Source organism: Rhinopithecus roxellana, chromosome 11 (genome assembly GCF_007565055.1).
Source record: "Rhinopithecus roxellana isolate Shanxi Qingling chromosome 11, ASM756505v1, whole genome shotgun sequence".
NCBI lineage: Eukaryota > Metazoa > Chordata > Mammalia > Primates > Cercopithecidae > Rhinopithecus > Rhinopithecus roxellana.
The window spans coordinates 53,535,401-53,560,967 of NC_044559.1; the positions used below are offsets into that span (position 1 = coordinate 53,535,401).

General features: G+C 46.7%; 2 protein-coding genes across 2 annotated transcripts in view; both read left to right on the forward strand.

The window, feature by feature from the left end:
* The window catches only part of LOC115900306 (basic proline-rich protein-like), a 165,354-nt gene that overhangs the window by 105,801 nt on the left and 33,986 nt on the right, over positions 1–25,567 (forward strand). The gene's annotated exons all lie outside the window — the stretch shown is intronic.
* Positions 993–12,193, forward strand: LOC104680852 (cytochrome P450 2E1). The gene is made up of 9 exons (XM_010386937.2): positions 993–1,197; positions 2,087–2,246; positions 4,871–5,020; positions 5,405–5,565; positions 5,966–6,142; positions 7,032–7,173; positions 10,145–10,332; positions 10,825–10,966; positions 11,850–12,193. Exons 1-9 carry the CDS (start codon positions 1,021–1,023, stop codon positions 12,032–12,034), a joined length of 1,482 nt encoding a protein of 493 aa, XP_010385239.1. The 5' UTR covers positions 993–1,020; the 3' UTR covers positions 12,035–12,193.

Genomic DNA, 25,567 nt, shown 5'->3' on the forward strand with positions numbered 1-25,567 from the left:
CCAGTTAGAAGACAGAATGAAAAATATTCTCTTCATTCTAACCACACACACACAAAAAGCTCCACAAATTACCTGCAGACTACATTCATAGAAGGTGGAAGAGGGCCTGTATGAAGAAAATAATTAATACATGAAAGAAGAAACTAGTCAATGTGGAGCTCTACTGTGTCCCGGGATCAACAAAGACAAGATATCTTTAAAATCGTCTTCCAAATTTACCCTAATGTAAAACAAATCCAATAAAACCCTAATGTAATTTTTTAAGAATTTAAATGTGGAATAATTCCAAAGAATAACTTTTTCTTGGTTTTCTACAGCCAGAATATAAACACTTTAAAAAAATAAAAACAGAGATTAACTTTCTCAGAATTGGTCGACTCTTTCTTTCCTTTTATTTTTCTTTCATGGAATTTTCCAGTTAATTTGAGAAAGTGGAATAGAATTCCGATGTTGAATTTCCTTCTGGCCCCACTCATGTGGCAGGTGGTGATTCAGATACTACTGAGAGCTACTCAGACAAACCTCCTCATCAGACATCAAGAGGCTGTTGCACCAGGAGGGCTGGTACCCTGTCTAGAGGGGGTTAGCATGTGGCTGATGTTGTATTACATCAAACCCTACTCCAAACAAATTCATGGCAATACAGCTGGAGTTCCCCTTTGTCCAACCAGTGCCAAAGGGCAGGACAGTCCCTCACCCCACGTTCTTAACTATGGGTTGGCAACATGTCCCTGGATGTGTTTGCTGGCACAGTGACAGGTGCTAGCAACCAGGGTGTTGACATGGCCCAGCTTCACCCTCACCAGGTCACTGACTGGAAACCCTGGGGGCCACCACTGCGGGAATCAGCCTTCGAAACGATGGCCAACAGCAGCTAATAATAAACTAATAATCTGGGCTACAGGAGAAGGAAGAAGGCATTGGTTGGTGGGTCACCCACCTTCTCAAAACACATTATAAAAAGCCCTGCGTTTCCACAGGATTGTCCTCCCAGGCTGGCAGCGGGACCCCAGCGGCACCATGTCTGCCCTGGGAGTCACCGTGGCCCTGTTGGTGTGGGTGGCTGTCCTTCTGCTGGTGTCCATCTGGAAGCAGGTGCACAGCAGCTGGAATCTGCCCCCAGGCCCTTTCCCACTTCCCATCATCGGGAACCTTTACCAGTTGGAATGGAAGAATATTCCCAAGTCCTTCAGCCAGGTAAGAGAAATAGTGTTGATTTTAGGGAGAATAACTCAGGAATTGGATCTGGTGTGTGTGTATTCAACTGCTTTGCAGACAAATTGTGGTTGTTCAATACCAGCCTGTTGTGAGTTAACTGAATTGACAGCATCCTGGAGCGACACTCAAAATGTGTCGCTTGCGGTGCAACTGGAGCCCGGAGCCCGTGTGCCAGGCCCTGGAGGCCCCCGCCGGTGCCTCGTCCTCGGGGCTGATGATGGGGAGGCCGGCGAGGCCGGGCTGCTGCGAGGCCGGGATAACCGCGCTGGCGGCCAGATGCGCACCCGCTGGGCATCAGCCTGTGTTTGCCAAAGCAGAAGTTGAAACGTGAAGTGTTGGGCCAGCCCGTGTGGCACCAATACCTGCCGCCTACGACTGTTGTGAACACTGAATGGGCCAACAAATCTAAACGTTAAATGAACTGATAACGCCCTCAGCATGGAGCAGGTGCTGGTGTTCGCGCTCTTGGACGTGCGCTCTGCGGGGCGCGGGCTGGCGGCGGGCCCGGGGCACTGGCTCAAGCTCCGGCTCTCGCGCCAGAACCGGGTCCAGAACCTCGACTCCGGAAGCGGGCAACGGGGCGGTTGGTGGGCGCGCCTTAGGGAAGGGACTTGAGCCGGAGTCCGCGGAGTTGCCCGAATCCAGGCGGGTGGGGTGCGGGGCAGCTGGAGCCCCCCGCGCGCCCTGCAGACGCAGCAGCCTCTTGTGGGGAGGGTCTCCCCCCCGGGGCTGGACAAAGGCGGCCTTTCCCCACATCCCTCTGGGTTCTCTAGCGCAACAGCAATACCCGCCTGGCAGGGGTGTGGCTTAGAGCCCCGCACCTCCTCGCCGGGCCGCGGGCCTGACTTCCAGCCTCGGGTCTCCGCAGCTGGCCCAGCGCTTCGGGCCGGTGTTCACGCTGTACCTGGGCTCGCGGCGCGTGGTGGTTGTGCACGGCTACAAGGCGGTGAGGGAAGTGCTGCTGGACTACAAGGACGAGTTCTCGGGCAGAGGCGACATCCCCGCGTTCCAAGCGCACAGGGACAGGGGTGAGTCCGCGTCCCCGGCACGGGGCGGGGGGGCTCACACCACGCCCCGGGACAGTTACGGGCGCCAGCCACGTCGGCGATGGCCAAATACTAAACTAACAGTAATGTTACAGGAACAGCATCCGAAGGATGATATCAGGATTCGGGCGATGAACCCCGCGCGTTGCCTGCGGCGCGAGGCGCCCTGAGTCGCCCAGGAGTTGGGCCTCTCAGCGACGGGGCGAGTTCACAGGGATGGGCGGGGCTGCTTCTGAGCAGGAGTCCCCCCCCCACGCCCCGCTCCGCCTCTGGGCCCGCAGGCTCCTCCCGGGAGCGCTTTCCCCTCCTGTTCAACCGCCTGGGCACAGGTGGCTTCGTCCACCGAGGTCCCCTCACCCACGCTGAGGCGTCGGAAGCTGCGGACACTGCTCGCCTCGGGGCTTTGCTCAGCGCAGCTGGTGACCTCCAGAGAGGGAGCCTCTGATGTCCCGCTGGGGGGATGTCCTGAGACCGGGAAGGGAGAAGAGACCCACTGAAATTCCGTCTCCCAGCCTCACCTCTGCTGTCTCCTCCACATTTCCTGTCTCCAGAGCCCCGAGTTCAGCAAATCCAGAAAGCGGCCTGTTCCCTCTCTAGGGAGACGAAGGTTGGGGTCTGGAGGTCTGGCTCGTCTTTATCTGAGCATTCTCCCAGCCTCCTGGCTTCAGACCCCAGCAAGGCGGGGCCGCCGGCCGGCTCCCCTCTTCCTGCTTGCAGACCCGGCCGGCTGCTGCTTTCTCCTTCCTCCCTCCCTGCCCCTCGGTTTCAAAGTAGATTAGAAATAACACGGTGTCCCACATGGAAGCCTCTAGTTCCCCCTGAGTCAACTTTGATGACCAGGCTCCAGAAAACCTTTGCCATGCTGTGTGGAGTTTGTCCATGGTGAGCTCGCGCTCTTGCCCTGTTTAGGTGTCCAGTCTACATTCCCGAACATTGTGAACACTGAATGGGTCAACAAATCTAAAAATTAAACCAACTGATAAAGAAGGCCGTCAGCACAGAGGAGGCGCTGGTGTTCGCGCTCTTGGCGTGCGCTCTGCGGGGCGCGGGCTGGCGGGGGGCGGGGGTCGCGGCTCCAGCCCAGGCTCCCGCGCCAGAACCGCGTCCAGAACCTTGTCTCCGGAAGCGGGCAACGGGGTGGTTGTATCACAATTAGTGGCATTTGGTTTTCCTTCTTTTACATTCTGGGTTTGTTTTACTTCTCTGGGGTTGCCAAAAACAAAATTAACCATCTCAGACCTTGTCCTTAACACAGGAGGAGCATTACTGGAGGCCCTGGGGTTCTGTGGTTGAGGAGCTCAGTTCTGGTTCCGGGGAGCCCTTATCTGCCACCCACGGGTCCAAGGCAGAGTCTGAGGCAGCAGGGCGGGGAGCGGAACTCACATCAACACAGATCGGGCCCAAGGGGACCTCGCTGCCTCTGCCTGGGGGATCTAAAGCTTCATTTTCACATGATGCACAGGGCCCAGACTGGCGGAAGATTAGCAGAGCCCTGGGCATGGGCTGCACCTGGCCGTTGAGGGACAATGATGGAAATATTCCTTATTAGCACAAAACTGAGCACAGTCTGTGTGACAATGTGTCGAGGGAACTGCACACATCCTTTCAGAAAAAGTTCATAAAACAGAGAAAGCTTCGTTCCCAATCTAGATTTTTAACCTGTTGAACGCTGTTTAAATGGGTCATCTCGGGGTGCCCTCCACTCAACATGACCACGTCTGCCCCCTGCCCCACCTGTCTCCTCAGTCCTTCCTCCACACCTTTCAGGATGAGATGAAGCCCTCAGTCCAGCTGCACCCCTGCCCCACCCGCCTCATCTCATGTGGCCCCGCCCCTCTCAGGCCGGACAGCCTTGCTTCTGTGTGCACAGCTTTGCCAGGCACTTTCTGAGCGCCCTGCAGGCGCCTCCTAGGAGTGGTCAGTGGTCCATCAGCTAATGAAGTTGCGTAGGACATGACCCTTGTTTACTGCAGAATGCCCAGAGCTGGCAGGATGTCTTATATGTGGGAGGTACCCAAAATGTATTTATGGAGGAAGTGATGATGGATAAGAGGAGGACAGAGAGCCAGGGAGAGAGGGGGAAGGGGCCCCTGAGGTGTAAATGAGCTATGGCTGGGAGTGTGCAGGGGAACAGGGATAATTTCAAGGTTCCTATCTGGGAGAAAATAAAAAGGTTCATAGTTCGTTGAGATAAGGGTGGGAATAAGTGAATATTTATTCCCTTATATAGAAAGGGAAAGAGGTGGGAGGTGTTCTTGGAGCGGCCATATATGGTTTTATGTAGCATGGGGAAGACTCAGCAGAAAGGAAAACGAAAGAAGGCAAATTGACAGCATGAAGAAAAGCACCCAGGAGAGGCTACATGTGATGAAGAAACCGCAGTGCAGACTGTGAGGGCCCCAGAAAGGCTCCTCCCCAAAACCTGACCAGTGGCCGGTGCTGGCAGCTCCCAGGCTGGGACATGCCTCTGTCTCTCTGTCCCTCTGTCCCCTCTGTCACTTGTTTACACCCCTGCAAACCCTGCTGTGCTGTCCCAGGCCCTCTCTAGCTCGTTTCTCCCCAAAATGGGTACTTGGAATAACCCTCTCCTGTCCCCTCTGCCTTAGGAATTATTTTCAATAATGGACCTACCTGGAAGGACATCCGGCGGTTTTCCCTGACCACCCTCCGGAACTATGGGATGGGGAAACAGGGCAACGAGAGCCGGATCCAGAGGGAGGCCCACTTCCTGCTGGAAGCGCTCAGGAAGACCCAAGGTGCGTATCTGCTGCAGGGCCCAGTCCTCATGCAGACCAGGGGCGCAGGGAGCCCTGGTTGGGACTCTTAGACTACATCTGAACCACAGGGACCTACGGACAAGGAGAGGGTCCCCTGAGTCCACAGATACTGTGTTTTACAACTCTAGTTTCCAGCTACACACTTCAGGGAGCAAGGGTGGCCATTAAACACATGACTTGTATCCTAAATACTGTCGAAAAACAAAGGAAACTCAAACAGATTCAGACATTCACTATCTTTTGTAAATCGCCAGTTATCAGGGCACCTTCTCACGGGCCTTGGTGAACCTCAGCGGGTGACTGAGCCGGTGGAGGAGTCTCCTCGTGTCCATCTTCTGATTACTCCGACTGCCTGTTTTCCAGGCCAGCCTTTCGACCCCACCTTCCTCATCGGCTGCGCACCCTGCAACGTCATAGCCGACATCCTCTTCCGCAAGCATTTTGACTACAACGATGAGAAGTTTCTGAGGCTGATGTATTTGTTTAATGAGAACTTCCAACTGCTCAGCACTCCCTGGCTCCAGGTGAAGCCACTTTCCTCTTTCATCAATCATCAACTGTATAGTTTATATTAGAAAAAGAAGGAAAATTCAGGTTATATGTGATAGACAGGACTGCAAAAGCCAAAGAACATAGCTTCAAAGGGTGTTTGATTAGACATCCTAAATATTACTCCCAGAGACATCTCTGGGGCCCTACGCACCCCGTTTCGTAACGTCAGGATGTGCATTGACCTGTGTGTGCACATTTGCCATGCACTGCTGAGGAGAATGGTGCCCAGGAAGGACACTGTTGACCCAAAATGCTCCAAATAAACAATGACTACAGCCACAAATTCAGGTTTGGAGAATGTGTTGTTGTTCCAACACACAGAATTATGTTGCATCCAGAAGAAAATAGTAAAATATTTTTTTCCCTCTCTAGCTTTACAATAATTTCCCCAGCTTACTATACTTCTTGCCTGGAAGCCATAGAAAAGTCATGAAAAATGTGGCTGAAGTAAAGGAGTATGTGTCTGAAAGGGTGAAGGAGCACCTTCAATCTCTGGACCCCAACTGCCCCCAGGATCTCACCGACTGCCTGCTTGTGGAAATGGAGAAGGTAGGCTCGGCCCTCCCATGATGTGGGCTCTCCAGGGTGGGCAGGGAGCACACGATTTCAGATTTACAGTGTGACCTGCACTCACTGGTGTCCAGGCCTTCCAGCGCAGCACGCTCTTAGTTTCATACACACACTCTTGGCTTCAGCATGACCACTGGACGCAAGTCAGCCTGCCTGGCTGCCAAGCTGGCCTGGGGCTTTGGGGTGGTGTGGGTGGGCCCCTTAGCCCTCTCCAGGTCCCGTTGCTCAACCCTTTCTAGTCCACAGACTTTGAGAATTGCATTTTGTCTGAGGAGAAGCCCTCGGCCTTCCTTGTGGGCATGTGCTCCCCAACTGTGCACAGGTGCAAGACTTCCAGCCCTCCCCAGCTTCATCCACCTGCAGCCGCTCAGGACCCTGATCCCCTGCCTCCTTCCCAGCTTGGAGAAGCTTCTGGTGTCCTTGTCTTGTCCTTTCCTGTGGCTTGTGGCTCAAGAACAACATGTGGAGCCCACACTGATTTCCCAGAACTGTCTGAGCATCTCCTCCACCAGTTTGGCCCCTCATGGCAGCAGACACTAGCCCTGTAGCAGGAGGGGTCAGCAGGAGTCGTTTAGCTCCTGCCTGAGCTATGACCAAGATCAGGGGGATGTCGCCTCTCCCAGGGTGGCCCTCATGCTGTTGAGGGAGACAGAGCCCTGTCCTGCCCTCAGCAGGTTTCCAGGGAGCCTCAGTTTCCATGGCTGTGCGGTGGAGACGACCCTGTCTGTCACAGCTCCAAGTCACAGTTCCACTGGGACAGCCTCTTGGACACTGTCTCCTGTGTCCCTGTGGAGCTGGGAGGTGGCTGGTTCTGTGCTGAAAGGAGACAAGCAGCCCCTTCTCCTCCTGTCTGTCTCTGGCATCACAGGAAAAACACAGTGCAGAGCCCTTGTACACAATGGACGGTATCACCGTGACTGTGGCCGACCTGTTCTTTGCGGGGACAGAGACCACCAGCACCACTCTGAGATATGGGCTCCTGATTCTCATGAAATACCCTGAGATCGAAGGTAAGCAAGTGACTGGAGGGACACCGTGCATACGGCTGCACCTCCCTGGATGGCCAGCCTTGCACGTTTTAGGCTGCAGCTTTCTGTTCGAAGCTGCTTGTTAACCCTCATGGTGATGTGGTGAGATGGCTGGATGCACTGCTTTGAGGGGAGATGTTATTGTCTGTGCTGGACACCTGGTACTCTTGCACACTGGTTGGTCCATACCCCACGAAGAAGCCCCTGGTTGCAGAAAACATCCCCACACCAGAGTGGAGAGGTGGCAGGGTCTGCATTCTGCTCCATAAATAACTTATCTGTGACAGAGAAGATAATGTCCCAGTTCCCCCGAGTAAGACCTGGTCTTCTAGGCAGAGCAGCTGGGGAGGTTGGAGCTGGAGGAGAGGGTCCTTGCTAGGGCGTCTTCCTCAAATGCAGATGTGAGGAGGGAAGTCCAGGAAGAAGCAGCTACAGCTGCCCTGGACCCTCGTCATTCCTTCCACAGGGCTCCTCCCAGCGGCACCTGGGGCAGTTGGGACTCTGTGCCTGGAGGAGGTGTGAGGGGTCTGGGCCTAGGTGGGCAGAGGGTCGTGCCCTGAGAAGCACCCATCTGGACCAAATAGAGGTGATGTGAGGGCACCCGCGTGCAAACAGGCCAGTCAGGGCTGGCTCCAAGTAAAGGGGAGGAAAGGGAGCTGCAGCCTGGCTGGAGACTGCCCCGGGTCCCAGAGCCCCTGCCTCTCGCTGGGCTGGACACAGGGCTGGGCAGCCTCTGCCCGAGGCAGTTCACAGCCGGAGTGGTGTGTGCCGCCCTCCTCACAAAGCTGCTGCTAATGGTCACTTGTGGTCTTAAGGCTCATCAGTTCCTGAAAGCAGGAATTATAGGCTATGAAGTTATTTCCCCCAAGAAAGTCGACATGTGATGGACCCAGGGTCAGACCCTGGCTTTTCTTGTTATTTTCCTCTTCCTCTTCCTCTTCCTCCTCCTCTTCTTCTTCTTCCTCTTCTTCTTTTTTGAGGCGACAGGGTCTCACTCTGCTGCCCAGGCTCAGTGATGCAGTCATGGCTCACTGTAGCTTCTACCTCTTGGGCTCAATTGATCCTCCCACCTCAGCCTCCCAAGTAACTGGGCCACAGGTGTGCACCACCACACCCAGCTGATTAAAATGTAAAAGAAAAAATATTTTGCCTGGGCACGGTGGCTCATGCCTGTAATCCTGGCACTTTGGGAGGCAAAGGTAGGTGATCACGAGGTCAGGAGTTCGAGACCAGCCTGGCCAACATGGTGAAAACCCGTCTCTCCTAAAATACAAAAAAATAGCCGGGTGTGGTTGCATGCGCCTGTAGTCCCAGCTACTTGGGAGGCTGAGGCAGGAGAATCGCTTGAACCCCAGAGGCACAGGGTGCACTGATTGGAGATCGCGCCCCACTGCACTCAAGTCTGGCAACAGAGCAAGAATCCATCTCAAAAAAAAAAAAAAAAGAAAATTTGTAGAGACAGGTTGTTACTATGTTTCGTCGGCTGGTCTTGAACTCCTGGGCTCAAGTGATCCTCCTGCCTTGGCCTCCCAGAAGTGCTGGGGTTACAGGTGTGGCCAACATGCCCCATCCCTGGCCTCTGCTTTTTCAATCACATGGAAATATGAAGGGGCAAGGAGCCAAAAGTTTAGGGAAGGAATCATTGCATGGATCTGCAGCGATTATAAGAGAACTTTCAACTACTCTGCACTAGGGGAACCATGGACTCAAAAAATGTTTTAAATCATTATTTATGAGGAGGTTCCAATATAGACAAAAGGAAAATAAATATGATTGACATGCATATATCCATTGCCAAATTTAACATTTATTAACATTTTGCAATACTTATGTCAGAACTCTTCAAAAGAAAATGTGTTACAGAGCCAGCCAAAGTCCACCTCCTCACATCTCCCCACCTCTCTCCCCAGAGATGGCTCCAGAATTGCTGTGTGGCTTTGCACCTTTAACAGTTATTAATTATCAGCACAATATTCATATTATTGCTGTATGTGTTTAATATTTCACCTGGGTACTGTACATAACATTTTGCAGCTTGTTTTTTTTTCACTCAACATATGATGATGTTCCATGGGAAACTCCAAATACGGGAAGGCTAGGCAACTTGCCCAAGGCAGCTGTGACCTCTGTCAGAAAGACAGAGACTTTCAGACTTCAAGAAGTAGACCCCGCATGTCTGATTCTGCTCTGTAAATTCCCTTCATACTCAGAAGCATTCAGTAAACAAGCCTGGAGTAATTATCAATGCAAAGATTACCCTCCCAGAAGAAACTTCCAAAACACTTTCATTATCTTCTACTCATTACATGAAGAGAACTGAATAAGCCGTCATCAACTAAGATAATGGATGCCAAACATCCTGTAAATAACCTCGTAGAGCTTAGCTCTTACTAAGTTTTTGGAGAATTTTCCAGTAATGCAAAGGACCTAGGGAAACTTAAGCACTGCTTAGGATGCTCCATAAACATCTTCTAGCTGGGTAGGGGAGTGGATGGATGGGGGTGGACAGACAGACAGATGGATGGATGGATGGATGGATGGATGGATGGATGGATGGATGGGTGGGTGGATGGATGGATGGGTGGGTGGGTGCGTGGGTGGATGGGTGGTTGGGTGGATGAATGGATGGGAGGGTGGATAAATGGGTGGATGGGTGGATGGGAGGGTGAATGGGTGGGTGAGTGTATGGGAGGGTGGATGGATGAGTGGTTGGATGGATGGGTGGGTGGGTGAATGGGAGGGTAGATGGCTGGCTGGCTGGGTGGGTGGGTGGATGGTTGGGTGGGTGGGTGATTGGTGGATGGATGGAGTGTCGATGGATGGATGGAGAGGTGGATGGATGTGTAGGTGGGCAGATGGATAAAGGGTGATTGAATAGATGGGTGGATGATGGGTGGATGTCCAACTGGCCATGAACCAATCCCTTAAATTTGTCCCATTCATATCCTGGCAGAGAAGCTCCATGAAGAAATTGACAGGGTGATTGGGCCAAGCCGAATCCCCGCCATCAAGGATAGGCAAGAGATGCCCTACATGGATGCTGTGGTGCATGAGATTCAGCGGTTCATCACCCTCGTGCCCTCCAACCTGCCCCATGAAGCAACTCGAGACACCATTTTCAGAGGATACGTCATCCCCAAGGTCCAGTGTGAGCCTGGAGCACACAGCATGAACACCATCTCATCAGCTGATCGCCTTCATGCCAGGGAGCAGCATGGGGGCCCAAGACCCTTCCCTTTGGCAGGGTTCACCAAGTGGAGAGGCTGCCCCCCACTCCCACCCTGTTGAGTGCTGCTTCCCCAGGAGTGCTCAGATTGGCCTGGTGACCAGAAAGGTGGAGGAAACCTGGAAAAGTGCCTCAGCAGTTAATGCCTGGGACTGTAGTGAATTCTAATGCCAGGAACAATCACAACCAGTTCTGGGGTTAATCCTGTGAGATTAGGGCTTTCATCTTCATTTAGACCTGACCCCTGACTGCTTTCTATCTAATCCTTCACTAAGCAACTCCCTCAGTTGAAAATATACTATCTTCTATAGCATAATATTCAAAACAACATTCTTCACTGGGGGTTTCCAGGTGAAAGCCCACATTCTGTTAACATGGCTCACTGAGACAGTTTTTGTTTCTTCTAGGGCACGGTCATAGTGCCAACTCTGGACTCTGTTTTGTATGACAACCAAGAATTTCCTGATCCAGAAAAGTTTAAGCCAGAACACTTCCTGGATGAAAATGGGAAGTTCAAGTACAGTGACTATTTCAAGCCATTTTCCGCAGGTGAGAAAGATCAGAGGCAGCACCTTCCCTAGAGGAGCAGCCCACACTCCTCATGACCACTCCACGTGTGCTCTGCCCTTGTCCCAGGCACCCACTGACACCCGGAACCTCACTGTGTGCCCTGTTTCTATTGACAACATGACCCACATGTATTCTTCCCTATTCAGGGAAGTTACATAACATCTTTCAGCAGCAATCCTTGGAATGAAGTGTTGTAGGTGGATTTTTTTTTCCCCAAAGACTAGATATTTTACATGATTCATAGCTAAATTCTGTTTCTATTTTAACAAGACTTAGTGAAAAGCTCTCAAAGCCATATTATCCAATTCTCCCTAATTGTAAACCAGAGCTACTAAACAAAACCTAACCTTTGGTTACCTAGAATCATCACAGGAAGCATCAAAGCCTTCCTGGGATGTGACTCAGTGACTCTCTTTGAGGCACTTGTCCTCCTTCCCAGGGCCTCATCTTAGGGATTGTTGTGGGAAGATCACACAACCAACTGCATACTTTTCACACCCAATGCTGGAGCCCCAGCTTCTAACAGGGCCCTACTTCCCTCCTGTAGGCATAACTGGTGAGCACTGGGGGTGCCTTCTTTACTAGGCAGACACGGTCTTCCCAACTTAACACTGGTTTTTGTAGTTGAGCTCTGGATAATTGAGGTTGATGAAGGCTGGTCCGTGAATTAGTCAGTGTCGCTGGTATTCTTCCACTCAAGTACATTTTGTGCTTCTTTTAATAGACAGAGAGGGGTGAGTCCTGCCTTGTGATGGCCATTTGCCCACAGCCTCCTCCTCCCTGCTTCCCCTAGTCTCACTGTTGACAGCATCGTGTCTCTGAAACTCCTTCAGTGTCTCATCAATACCATTGTTACTTCTAGGAAAACGAGTGTGTGCTGGAGAAGGCCTGGCTCGCATGGAGTTGTTTCTATTGTTGGCTGCCATTTTGCAGCATTTTAATTTGAAGCCTCTCGTTGACCCAAAGGATATCGACCTCAGTCCTGCAAATATTGGGTTTGGCTGTATCCCACCACATTACAAACTCTGTGTCATTCCCCGTTCATGAATGTGAGGAGGACCCCCTGAATCCCCTGCTTTCAAACAAGTTTTCAAATGGTTTGAGGTCTGGCTTCCTCAAACCGATTCCTTTCTTTGCATATGAATATTTTAAAATAAATATTTTCCCAGAATATAAATAAATCATCACATGATTATTTTAACTACATGCGAAGTCATGGAATACCTTAATTGTTGAAGTGATTCTCACAGAGAGAGGTTTTTTTTTCCTTTGAGAGTTTCGCTCTTGTTGACCAGGATGAAGTGCAGTGGTGTGATCTTGGCTCACTGCAACCTCTGCGTCCTGGGTTCAAGTGATTCTCCTGCCTCAGCCTCCTGAATAGCTGGGATTACAGGCACCCACCACCATGCCAGCTAATTTTTTGTATTTTTAGTAGAGACAGGGTTTTACCATGTTGGTCAGGCTGGTCTTGAACCCCTGACCTTAGGTGATCTACCTACCTCAGTCTCCCGCAGTGCTGGGATTACAGGTGTGAGCCACCGTGCCCAGCCAGAGAGAGGTTTTAAATATATGTTTACTTTAATATTAAGTTGTAACATAACTTTCATATTATTGAAAAGCTCTTCAATCTAGCATCACATCACTTCAGTTTCAGAAACATATTGAGGTGGGGAATTTGTATTAGGTTTCTCTAAAGGGACAGAGACAATAGGATAGATGTATATACGAAGAGGAGTTTATTAGGAGAATTGACTCACACGATCACAAGGTGAAGTCTCACAATAGGCCGTCTGCAAGTTGAGGAGCAGGGAAGCCAGTTCGAGTCCCAAAACCCCAACAGTAATCCTTTCTTAACGTCAGGATGCGCATTGACCTGTATGTGACATTTGCCGTGCAGAGCGTGCACTGCTGAGGAGAATGGTGCCCAAGAAGGACACTGTTGACCCAAAATATTCCACATAAACCATGATTACAGCCACAAATTCAGGTTTGGAGAAAGTTGTTGGACAATTCACTTTATAGGATAAGTTAATAAATAAGATTTTTCAAACCCAATTGCACTATCATCCTCATGATTCTGGAAAGGTTGAATGGACAAATGGTATCTTGAAGCTAAAATTAGTTAAACTAACAGAGTCAAGTGGTTTGTTTTGGTCAAAAGTTTTTACCACTAGCCTTAATGGTAATTAGATTAACCTCTATGGGAAAACACAAACTAACCCCTTATGAAATAATTACTGTAGTATCTATTCCTTTGATAATACAACATTGTGTATCCCCTGTACTTGTTAGCGTTGATGTGACTCAATAATGCAAGGCCTTGATGCATTTTGCAAATGTACATGTCCACCAGTTGAAGTAGGCTTTCTATGAACCACCAGTTGATAATATTCAGATCTTCCATCACCTGGAACCTAAAGATTGGGTCTTTTGGAGATGACACTAGAGAAAAACTGCCCTTGAGTCTCACTGAAAAAAACCATACCAGGGTCTTCTTACTACTCAACACTGCAGTAAAGCTTCAGTGTCTTTAGCCTTGAGTTCACGTTTCTGGACTAAAGAGAGCTCCCTTGGTTTCTTGGACTTGTCAACCTATAGGTGACTTAAAATTGAGAATATCCAAGGGAAATCTTTCTTAGAAACAGATGGCATCACGAAGTAGACAGCTTTCCCAAGATGGTGCACCAAGACTTCATTTGACTCTTTTTCATTGACTAAGATTTGTTTTTGTTTTGCATTAATGTAAAGATGTTCAAGCTTCCTCTTTTGTTAGAAACTTTCACTACTCAAACCAAACATCCTTTAAGGTCTACCGTGCAGAATATAGCCACTCTCACTAACTGAAACAATTGCTGACTATGTCAACTAGATATATGGGAAGAATCCAAAGTGATATTAGAACCTCATCCCATACATATTTGGGTGAGCAATTCAGGAAGCTGACTTTATCAAAAGGTTTGGTATCCTTCCCTTGGCAGATTGGTTGATTTTTTTTTCAGTGTATAAATATTATCATTGTGTATTTGTTTCTTGATTGTAAAAACATTTGGAGAGCACTGATTATTATAATCAGAGCCAGGAAGATTATCAAATAATGTTCCTGCTGTTATTGTTTTTTATTCTTTATTTTTTAAATTTTTTCTTCTCCATAGGTTCTTGGGGAACAGGTATCTGGCTACATAAGTAAGTTCTTTAGTGGTGATTAAAAAAAAACTTGCTCATGCATGTTTATAGCAGCACATTCACAATTGCAAAAATGTGGAACCAACCCAAATGCCCATGATTCAACGAGTGGATAAAGAAACTGTATATATATATATATGATGGACTACTACTCAGCCATAAAAAATAATGAGTTAATGGCATTCACAGCAACCTGGATAGGATTGGAGACTATTATTCTAAATGAAGTAACTCAGGAATGGAAAATCAAACATCGTATGTTCTCACTCATGAGTAGGAGCTAAGCTATGAGAATGCAAAGGCATAAGAATGGACTTTGGGGACATACCATGGACTTTGGGAACTCACAGGAAAGGGTGGGAAGGGGGTGAGGGATAAAAGACTGCAAATTGAGTTTAGTGTATACTGCTCAGGAGATGGGTGTACCAAAAATCTCACAAATCACCACTAAAGATTGGTTGATATTTATGATCAACTAGTTTGACATTGGGAAGAAGCTACAGAACCAAAGGGATAGACTATAATTACTACCGGTTTTCTTTCTCTCTCCTCTCCTCTCCTCTCCTCTCCTGTCCTCTCCTCTCCTCTCCTTTCCTCTTTCTTTGACAGAGTCTTGCTCTGTCACCAAGCTGGAGTGCAGTGGCGAGATCTTGGCTCACTGCAACCTCCACTTCCCAGATTCAGGCGATTCTCCTGCCTCAGCCTCCCGAGCAGCTGGGACTACAGGCAAGCGCCACCACGTCCAGCTAATTTTTGTATTTTTAGTAGAGACAGGGTTTCACCATGTTGGCCAGGATGGTCTTGATCTCTTAACCTCGTGATCCGTCCAACTCAGCCTCCCAAAGTGTTGGGATTACAGGTGTGAGCCACCACGCCCGGCCTACTACTGGTTTTCTTAAAGTATTCTTTTGCTCTTAATGAAACTGCAAAAGGTTTTCATTTTTAATTGTGAAATCCGTGTCTTCTTGAAACATCTCAGATTAATATCCCAGGAGTTCAACCTTTGTGGTACCTTACTGAATTCCATTTTGCAGGCCATACTTATTGCCTTCTGTTCTTTATCCCTTTGAAAAGGTATGTTTTTTCCCTTGACTATGATGATAACTGTCTCCTTCCATCATTTTGTCAACTCCTGTAACTTTTTCTCTGGTTATAATTCTGCTGTTATGACCTGACACTGAAATGTTTCTTTTCTTTTTTTTTTTTTTTTTGAGGCAGAGTCTCGCTCTGTCCCCCGGGCTGGAGTGCAGTGGCCGGATCTCAGCTCACTGCAAGCTCTGCCTCCCGGGTTTAGGCCATTCTCCTGCCTCAGCCTCCCGAGTAGCTGGGACTACAGGGGCCGCCACCTCGCCCGGCTAGTTTTTTGTATTTTTTAGTTGAGACGGGGTTTCACCATGTTAGCCAGGATGGTCTCGATCTCCTGACCTCGTGATCCGCCCGTCTCGGCCTCCCAAAGTGCTGGGATTACAGGCTTGAGCCACCGTGCCCGGCCGAAATGTTTATTTTCAAGGTCTAGAAAAAGCAATGTTTTCTCACAGTATAACTTGATTTTGTACTCTTGGCTTTTCTTGGTATGTCTCAATTGTTCAATGTAATCAGGAAACTTACCATGCTGTTATTAAGAGCCATGTATTCCCCAATCAAGGAACTAGTTTTCTTGTTTATATTCCTCTATAATATGGTGTACACTCATCACACTGGACACACTCTTCCTGTGTCTGGTTAAAGTACCCTTTTCATCAGGTTTGACTTCCAGTTTATCTAAATGGGCCTTTAACATTCATATTTCTAGCAGGAACCTTTTTTTTTTTTTTGAGGCAGAGTCTCGCTCTGTCGCCCGGGCTGGAGTGCAGTGGCTGGATCTCAGCTCACTGCAAGCTCTGCCTCCCGGGTTTAGGCCATTCTCCTGCCTCAGCCTCCCAAGTAGCTGGGTCTACAGGTACCCGCCACCTCACCCGGCTAGTTTTTGTATTTTTAGTAGAGACGAGGTTTCACCATGTTAACCAGGATGGTCTCGATCTCCTGACCTCGTGATCCGCCCATCTCGGCCTCCCAAAGTGCTGGGATTACAGGCTTGAGCCACCATGCCCGGCCTCTGGCAGGAACCTTAAAACTTTCAGTCTCTACTTAACCTATTACCCAGTTCCAAAGCCATTTCCACATGTTTAGATATTGTCACAGCAGTACCACATTCCTGGTAACACAATTTGTCTTAGTCTACTTGAGATGCTATAACAAACTATCATAGACTGGATGGCTTTAAAAAAGAAATGTACTTCTCACAGTTCCGGAATCTGAAAAGTCCAAGATCAGGAGCTGGCTGATTTGGTTCCTGGTGAGGGCTCTCTTCCTTGTTTGCAGATGGTTGCATTCCTATCATGTCCTCAGATTGCACTTCCTTGGTTCATGCGTGTGGGTAAGGTCAGGAGAGGTGGGAAAGGGAAGATTTTCCTGCTTTTATAAGGCCACTGATATCATGAGGGTCCCACCCTTGTGACTTAATCTAATCCCATACCTCGAAATATTACCACACTGGGGGTTAGGGCATCAACATATGCATTTGAGGAGCGACATAAATATTCAGTCCTTAACACAAAGGGGGTGGTTGTGGTGGCCACGGTCAAATACTCAGGACAGGAATTCACAGTGGAAAGCTGCAGTAAGGAAATAGGAGAGGCACTGGGAAGTGGGCTGTCCTCTCCTCAAGGGCAATTGCCTCTTTGTGAATGCAATAATCTTCATTAAATGTTAAAAAAGGGATGGGTAGTAGTAACCTCTACCAGGTTTCCTTTTAGGTCTAGGAGTGTGGGGTGTAGGTTGTGGCAGAGAGCCAAGCCAGGATCATGACACAATTGTGTAATTTGAAGGTATCTTACTTAGTCTGTTTAGTGTTGCTATAAAAGAATACCTGAGGCTGGGCAATTTATAAAAAGAAAAAGAAGTGTATTTGGCTCGTGGTTCTTTAGGCTATACAAGAAGCATGGCACTAGCATCTGTTTCTCATAAGGGCTTCAGGCTGCTTCCTCATATAGTGGAAGATGAAGGGGGAGCTGCTGTGTGCAGAGATCACAGGGCAAGAGAGGAAGCAACAGACGGGGAGGGAAGTGCCAGGTTTTGTTTTCTTTTAACAAGAAGTTCTTATGAGAACTAATGAGTGAGAACTCACCCATCCCAAGGGAGGACATTAATCTATTCATGAGGGATCTGTCCCCATGGTCCAAACACCTCTCATTAAGTTCCATCTCCAACACTGGTAATGAAATTTCAACATGAGATTTGAAGAGGTCAAACAAACCAAAGTACAACAGAAGAGAATATTGGGCCTGGGAGTCTGACTGGCAAATATACTTTAAGTCAAGGAGCTATGTGCGTGCACAGGTGGCAAAGGCAATGTTGACATCTGCAATACTGTCATAACGAACCAAGGTGCAGTAGCCCAACTGGCAAAGTTAGAGCCCCAATTAAGGGTGGGGCAAGCAAACAATTTTTTACATTCCAGCGTTTTGCCCCCAAATGGGTGATGTTCTATTGCAAATAGGTTTTAAATCATATGGCCTGATTTGGGTGTGTGTTGTTAATAGACTGTGAGGTTGTCTGTCAATTAAAACACTGGCCTGTGGGCAGGCCCTGTGGCTCAGTTGTTGGTTTGTTTGGTCACAGGCAAGCCAGAAAAGTCTTTAGGTTGTAGGCTTGTAGTAGCCAAAATTGATGGCTTGTTGTTCTTAGCATTCACGCTGTTGGTTTAAACAATGGCTTACTTGGAAGGTTTTGGCCTCTGGATTGCAAACCAATGAAAGCACCCAGACCAATATAGTAAGGAGATCAATAGAACACAGAACAGTGTGCAGCTGCATTTGACTGGCTTTTGTTGTTTATTACTGAATTTCCTCCAGAATGTACTACTGCCAAGAAGGGGTTGTCTGGTTTTTTCATTATTGGATATAGTATTGATCTTATTATCTCCAAATTTTTATTTACTAAGTGGAGCGTTCTACCTTCCTTTTTGGTACTGCATACTGCTTGTGGGAATGACCCTGTAGAACTAATTTTAAACTTCTTGAAGGGAATCAGAGGGAGATTCTGGATTATTTATCTTCTTATGGCTGAAATATTCAGAAAGTGGGGGAGGGGCCAAGATGGCCAATTAGAAGCAGCTCTAGCCTGTGGCTCTGACCTAGAAGAACAAACACTGTGAGTGAATCCTGCACCTTCAGCTGAGGTATCCCGGTTCTCACTGGGACTGACTAGGCAATTGGCGTGATCCATAGAGAGAGTAAAAGCAGGGCAGAGTGACAGCCCACCCAGAGGCCACACAGGGGAAACTCCCACTCACAGCCAAGGGAGGTAGCGAGTGATTGTGTTACTGCATCAGGGAAACCACATTTTTTCCATGGATCTGTGCAACCCACAGATCAGGAGATCCCTTCATGAGCCCATGTCACCAGGCTGGATCCCAAGCACAGAACTGTGCAGGCTTTTGGTGGCTGCTTGGGTTGCAGCCAGCAGTAGCACACTGGAGACTGCCTAAGGTGACTGAGTTTCCAGGGGGAGGAATGGCTGCCATCATTGTGGCTCCATGTGGCCATTTTACCCTGCTTGTGCCAGGGAGACTGGGTGGTTTGGACCAGGAGGAATTCCCCACAGTGCAGCACAGAGGCTGTGGCAGATTGTGGCTAGACTGCTTCTTTAGGTGGGACCCAGGTCCATCTCTCCTCACTGGGTGGGGCCTCCCTGCGGGAATTTCAGCAACTCCAGCCAGCGGTTTGCAGATGGAACTCTGATCTCCCTGGGATGGAGCCCCTGTGGGGAAGGGCAACCATGGTCTCCAGTTCAGCAGACTCATCTTTCCTGCCTGCTGGCTCTGAAGAGTCCAGGCAGCGTGGACATGGGGGATTCCAACCAGAGTGCTTCATTAAGCAGGTCCCTGATCCCATGCTGACTGACTGGGTGAGATCTCACAATAAGGTTTGCCAGACATCTCATACAGGAGAGTTCCAGCTGGCATCAGGCTTTTGCCCCTCTGGGAAGGAGCTCTCAGAGGAAGGAGCAGGCAGCCATCTTTCCTGTTCTGCAGCCTCCACTGGTGATAGCTTCAGGTGAAGGAGGGACCCCAGCAGATAGGGTCTGGAGTGGACCCCCAGCAAACTGCAGCAACTCTGTGGAAGAGGGGCCTGACTATTAAAAGAAAAACAGAAAGCAACAACAACAGCAACAAAAAGGACCCCACAAAAACCCAATCCAAAGGTCAATAGCATCAAAGATTGAAGGTAGGTAAACCCAAGAAAATGAGAAAGAAATCAATGCAAAAAAGTTGAAAATTCAAAAAACCAGAGTGCCTCTTCTCCTCCAAATGATCACCGCACCTCTCCAGCAACAGCACAGAACTGGGCTGATGCTGAGATGGATAAACTGACAGAATTAGGCTTCCGAAGGTAGATAATTAACCAGCTTTGCTGAGCTAAAGGAGTATGTTCTAATCCAATGCAAAGTTCTCTCAGTGGAAACCCTACAAGCCAGAAGAGATTGGGGACCAATATTCAACATTCTTAAAGAATTTCCAACCCAGAATTTCATATCTGGTCAAACTAAGTTTTATAAGTGAAGGAGAAATAAAATCCTTTTTAGACAACAAATGCTGAGGGAATTCATCACCACCAGGCCTGCCTTGCAAGAGCTCCTGAAGGAATATGGAATGGAAAAACTGTTACCAGTCACTACAAAAACACACTGAAGTACACAGACTAATGACACTATGAAGCAACTACATTAACAAGTCTGCAAAATAACCAGCCAGCATCATGACAGGAACAAATTCACACATATCAATATTAACCTTAAATGTAAATGGGCTAAATGCCCCATTTAAAATACCCAGAATGCTAAGCTGGATAGAGAGTCAAGACCCATTGGTGTGCTGTATTCAAGAGACCCATCTCATGTGCAAAGACACACATAGGCTCAAAATAAAGTAAGAGAGGAAAATTTACCAAGCAAATGGAAAGTGAAAGAAAGCAGGGGTTGCCATCCTAGTTTCTGACAAAACAGACTTTAAATCAACAAATTCAAAAAAGATAAGGAGGGCATTACATAATGGTAAAGGAATCAATTCAATAGGAAGAGCTAACTATCCTAAATATACAGGTACCCAATACAGGAGCACCCAGGTTGATAAAGCAAGCTCTTAGAAACCGACGAAGAGACTCAGACTCCCACACAATAATAGTGAGAGACTTGAGCACCCCACTGTCAACATTAGACAGATAATTGAGGCAGAAAATTAACAAAGATATTCAGGACTTGAACTCAGCTCCAGATCAAGTGGACCTGACAGATATCTGTGGAACTCTCCACCTCCAAACAACAGAATATACATTCTTCTCAGCACCACGTGGCACTTATTCTAAAATTGATCACACAATTGGAAGTAAAACACTCTTCAGCAAATGCGAAAGAGCTGAAATCATAACAAACAGTCTCTCTGACCACAGCATAAACTAGAAGTCAAGATTAAGAAATTCACTCAAACCCACACAACTACATGGAAATTGAACAACCTGCCTCACAATGACTCCTAGGTAAATAATGAAATTAAGGGAGAAATCAAGAAGTTCTTTGAAACTAATGAGCACAAAGAGACAATGTACCAGAATCTCTGGGATGCAGCTAAAGCAGTGTTAAGAGGAGAATTTATAGCACTACATGACCACACTGAAAAGCCAGAAAGATCTCAAATTGACATCCTAACATCACAATGGAAAGAACTGGAGAACCAACAGAAAATGGATGAATTCCTGGACACATACACCCTTCCAGTACTGAAACAGGAAGAAGCTGAATCCCTGAATATATCAGTAATGAGCTCTGAAATTAAGGCAGTAATAGCATACCAACCTAAAAAAAAAAAAAAAAAAAAAAAAAAGGCCAGGACCACACGAATTTACAGCTGAATTCTAACAGAGGTACAAAGAGGAACTGATACCATTTCTTCTGAAGCTATTCCAAACAATTGAAAAGGAGGGGCTCCTCCCTAATTCATTCTATGAGGCCAGCATCATCCTGATACCAAAACCTGGCAGAGATACAACAAAAAATGAATACTTCAGGCCAATATTCCTGATGAACATCAATGTAAAACTCCTCAATAGAATAATGGCAAACTGAATCCAGCAGCGTGTCAAAAAGCTTATCCACCACAATCCAGTTGGCTTCATCCCAGAGATGCAGGGCTGATTCAATATATGCAAATCAATAAACACAATCATCACAAAACAGAACTTAAAGACAATAACCACATGATTATCTCAATAGATGCAGAAAAGTCCTTCCATAACATTCAACATCCTTTCATGTTAAAAACTCTCAAAAACCTAGGTATTGAAGGGACATACCTCAAAATAATAAGAGCCATTTATAACAAACCCACAGCCAATATCATACTGAATGGGCAAAAGCTGGAAGCATTCCCCTTAAAAACCAGCATAAGACAAGGACGCACTCACCACTCCTATTCAATATAGTATTGGAATTTATGGCCAGGGCAATCAGGTAAGAGAAAAAAATAAAGCGTATTTAAATAGCAAGAGAGAAAGTAAAATTGTCTTTGTTTTCAGATGACACAATCCTGTATCTGAAAAACCCCATGGTCTCAGCCCAAAAGCTTGTTAAGCTGATAAGCAACTTCAGTAAAGTCTCAGGATACAAAAATCAATGTGCAAAAATCACAAGCATTCTTGTACACCAACAACATACAAGCAGAGAGCCAAATCATGAATGAACTCCCATTCACAACTGCTACAAAGAGAATGCAATATCTAGGAATATAGCTAACAAGGGAAGTGAAGGACCTCTTCAAGGAGAACTACAAACCAGATCAAGGAAATCAGAGAGGACACAAACAAATGGAAAAACATTCCATGCTCATGGATAGGAAGAATCAATATCACAAAAATGGCCATACTGCCCAAAGTAATTTATAGATGTGATGCTATTCCCATCAAACTACCATTGACATTCTTCACAGAATTAGAAAAAACTAATTTTCATATGGAACCAAAAAAGAGCCCATATAGCCAAGACAATCCTAAGCAAAAAGAACAAAGCTGGCGGCATCAAGCTACCAGACTTCAAACTATACTACAAGGCTACAGTAACCTAAACAGCATGCTACTGGTACAAAGACAGACACACAGACCAGTGGAACAGAATAGACAACTCAGCAACAAGGCCACACACCTACAACCATCTGATCTTCAAGAAACCTGGTAAAAAAAAAAAGTAATGGGGAAAGGACTCCCTATTTAACAAATGGTGCTGGTGGCTGGGCATGGTGGCTCACACCTGTAATTCCAGCACTTTGGGAGGCCAAAGCAGATGTATCATGAGGTCAGGAGATCGAGACCTTCCTGGCCAACATGGTGAAACCCCGTCTCTACTAAAATACAAAAAATTAGCCAGGTGTAGTGGCGCACACCTGCAGTCCCAGCTACTCAGGAGGTTGAGGCAGGGGAATCACTTGAAATTGGGAGGTGGAGGTTGCAGTGAGCTGTGATCGCACCACTGCATTCCAGCCTGGTGACAGAGCAAGACTCCGTCTTAAATAAATAAATAAATAAATAAAATTGTGCTCAGACAACTGGCTAGCCATATGCAGAAAACTGAAAGTGGAACCCTTCCTTACACCTTATACAAAATTTAACTCAAGATGGATTAAAGACTAGGAAGTAAAACTGAAAACTATAAAAACCCTAGAAGAAATCCTAGGCAATACCATTCAGGACATAGGCACAGGCAAAGATTTCATCACAAAAATGTCAATAGCAATGACAACAAAAGCAAAAATAGACAAATGGGTTCTAATTGAAGAGTTTCTGCAAAAGAAACTATCATCAGCACAAACAGACAACTACAGAATGGGAGAAAATTTTTAACAAATTTACAAGAAAAACAATCCCATTAAAAAGTGGACAAAGACATTTATGTGGCCAACTAACATATGAAAAAAAGATCAACATCAGTGATCATTAGAGAAATGCACATCAAAACCACAATGAGATACCACATCATGCCAGTCAGAATGGCAATTATTAAAAAGTCAAGAAACAACAGATGCTGGTGAGGCTGCAGAGAGACAGGAAGACTTTTATACTGTTGGTGGGAATGTAAATTAGTTCAACCATTGTGGAAATTCCTCGAAGACCCAGAACCAGAAACATCATTTGACCCAGCAATCCCATTACTGGGTATATACCCAAAGAAATATAAATCATTCTATTATGAAGATACATGCATGTGTGTGTTCACTGCAACACTATTCACAATACCAAAAACATGGAATCAACCCAGATGACCATCAATGACAATCTGGATAACACCATGCAGCCATAAAAAGAAATGAGATCATGTCCTTTGCAGGGACATGGATGGAGCTGGAAGCCATTATCCTCAGCAAACTAATGCAGGAACAGAAAACTGTATATTCTCACTCATAAATGGGAGCTGAATGATGAGAATACATAGATACATGGAACGGAACAACACACTGTGGGGCCTATGGCGGGATGACATGGTGGGAGGGAGAGCATCAGGAAAAATAGCTAATGCATGCTGGTCTTAATACTTAGGTGATGGGTTGATAGGTACAGCAAACCACCATGGCACATGTTTACCTATGTAACAAACCTGCATATCCTACACATGTTCCCTGGAACTTACCAGAAAAAAAAAAAAGGAATATCCTTGATATTTGACCTTAATTGAAAATGCCACATTTCTTTAGTAAAAAAAAAAAAAAAAAAAAAAAAAAAAAAAAAAAAAAAAAAAAAATTTTTTAAAAGAAATATTCAGGAAGGACTTAGGGATGGTGAAAGTTAAGCTTACATGGGTCCTATTGCAGATGGGCAGCTACCTGGTCCATGGGACATTGTACGGTTAATGGATCTGGCCTCTAGCCCTTATGGGGTGGGGACAGGAAGAAAACGTCATAAAGCTAGGAGACATTATTAAAGGTCCTCATTTATAAGCAGTCTTTGTATACATAGAGATGAAACATATACCACTTTAAAGATAGGAAAGTGTGATGGGAAGGTTTTTCAAGTTGGTATAAGGTGTGAGTCTACAAAAAACCCTTCAATTAAGAGAGTAAGGTTTGTGGCAAGACAGAGACCTATTTAGAGATCCATTGCTGAACTGGTATTTGAAAAGGGGTTGTTTTAGGAGACCACTATGCCTCTTTGTTAAATCAGCTATCTTGGGCCTAGCAGGGAAATTAAAGTTTTATCCAATGCCTCTTTCAAGAGTCCAGCATTGTGTATCCTGACAAGTGAAATGGTTACTATAGTGCCTTGGTTATTATCAGTAGTGACTCCAACTCCAGAAGGAATAATGAATGATAAGGATGTATCTGTATATACATTTGCTTGCAGACAATGCTTCTGCCATTACTACTGCTGGTGGACTTACAGAATGCCAGTTCCACAACCATGGTACTACAACACAGCATTGCTGCTGATCAAGGAACTCTCTTCACAGCAAAGGAAGCACTTCAATGGGTCCACGCTCATGGAATTAACTTGTCTTACCATGTTCCCCACCACCCTGAAGCAGCTGGTTTGGCAGACTAACGGAGTGGCCTTTTGAAGACCCAAAGTACTAGCTAGGTGGCAATACCTTGCAGGGATGGAACAAGATTCTCTAGAAGACTGTATGTGCTCTGAATCAGTGTCCAATATTGAGTACTGTTTCTTTTGTAGTCATAATTCACAGGTCCAAAAATCACAGGGTAGAAATGAGAGTGGTATCCCCATTATTACCCCTAGTGACCCATGAGCAAAGGTTTTGTATCCTGTTCCCATGACTGTGCTCTTAGGTCTTAGTTCTGAAGGAAGAAATCCTTCCACTCAGAGACACCCTAGTGATTCCACTGAACTGCAAGGCTGCCACTGGCCACTTCGGGCTACTCATGCCTCTGAATCACCAGCAAAGAGGGAGTTACTGGCTGGGGTGGCTGATCCCGACCACTGAGTGGAATGTGGACTACTCTTTCATAAGGAAAAGTATGTCTGGAATACAGGAGATTTCTGCAACATTTTATTGAAATTATAATGGACTTATATGTCCTTAGGCAGGAAGGACATCTTTACAGTAATGAGTTTCCACTAATGAACATGACCTTTCTCTCCATTTATTCAGATCTTTTAAATTTTCTTTAAAGTTGTTTTGGGGAAATAACATACATCTGTTGCTACATTAATTCCTTGGTACATGGTATTTTTATAATACTGCATTTATTTTTAAGTGTATTTTTGCTTTTTGTAGCTGGCTATTAGTTCTACCAGGTATGTAATGGGCTGAGCTCTGTTGCTGGAATGAGATGTACCTGCATGGCAGTGACCCCTGAGG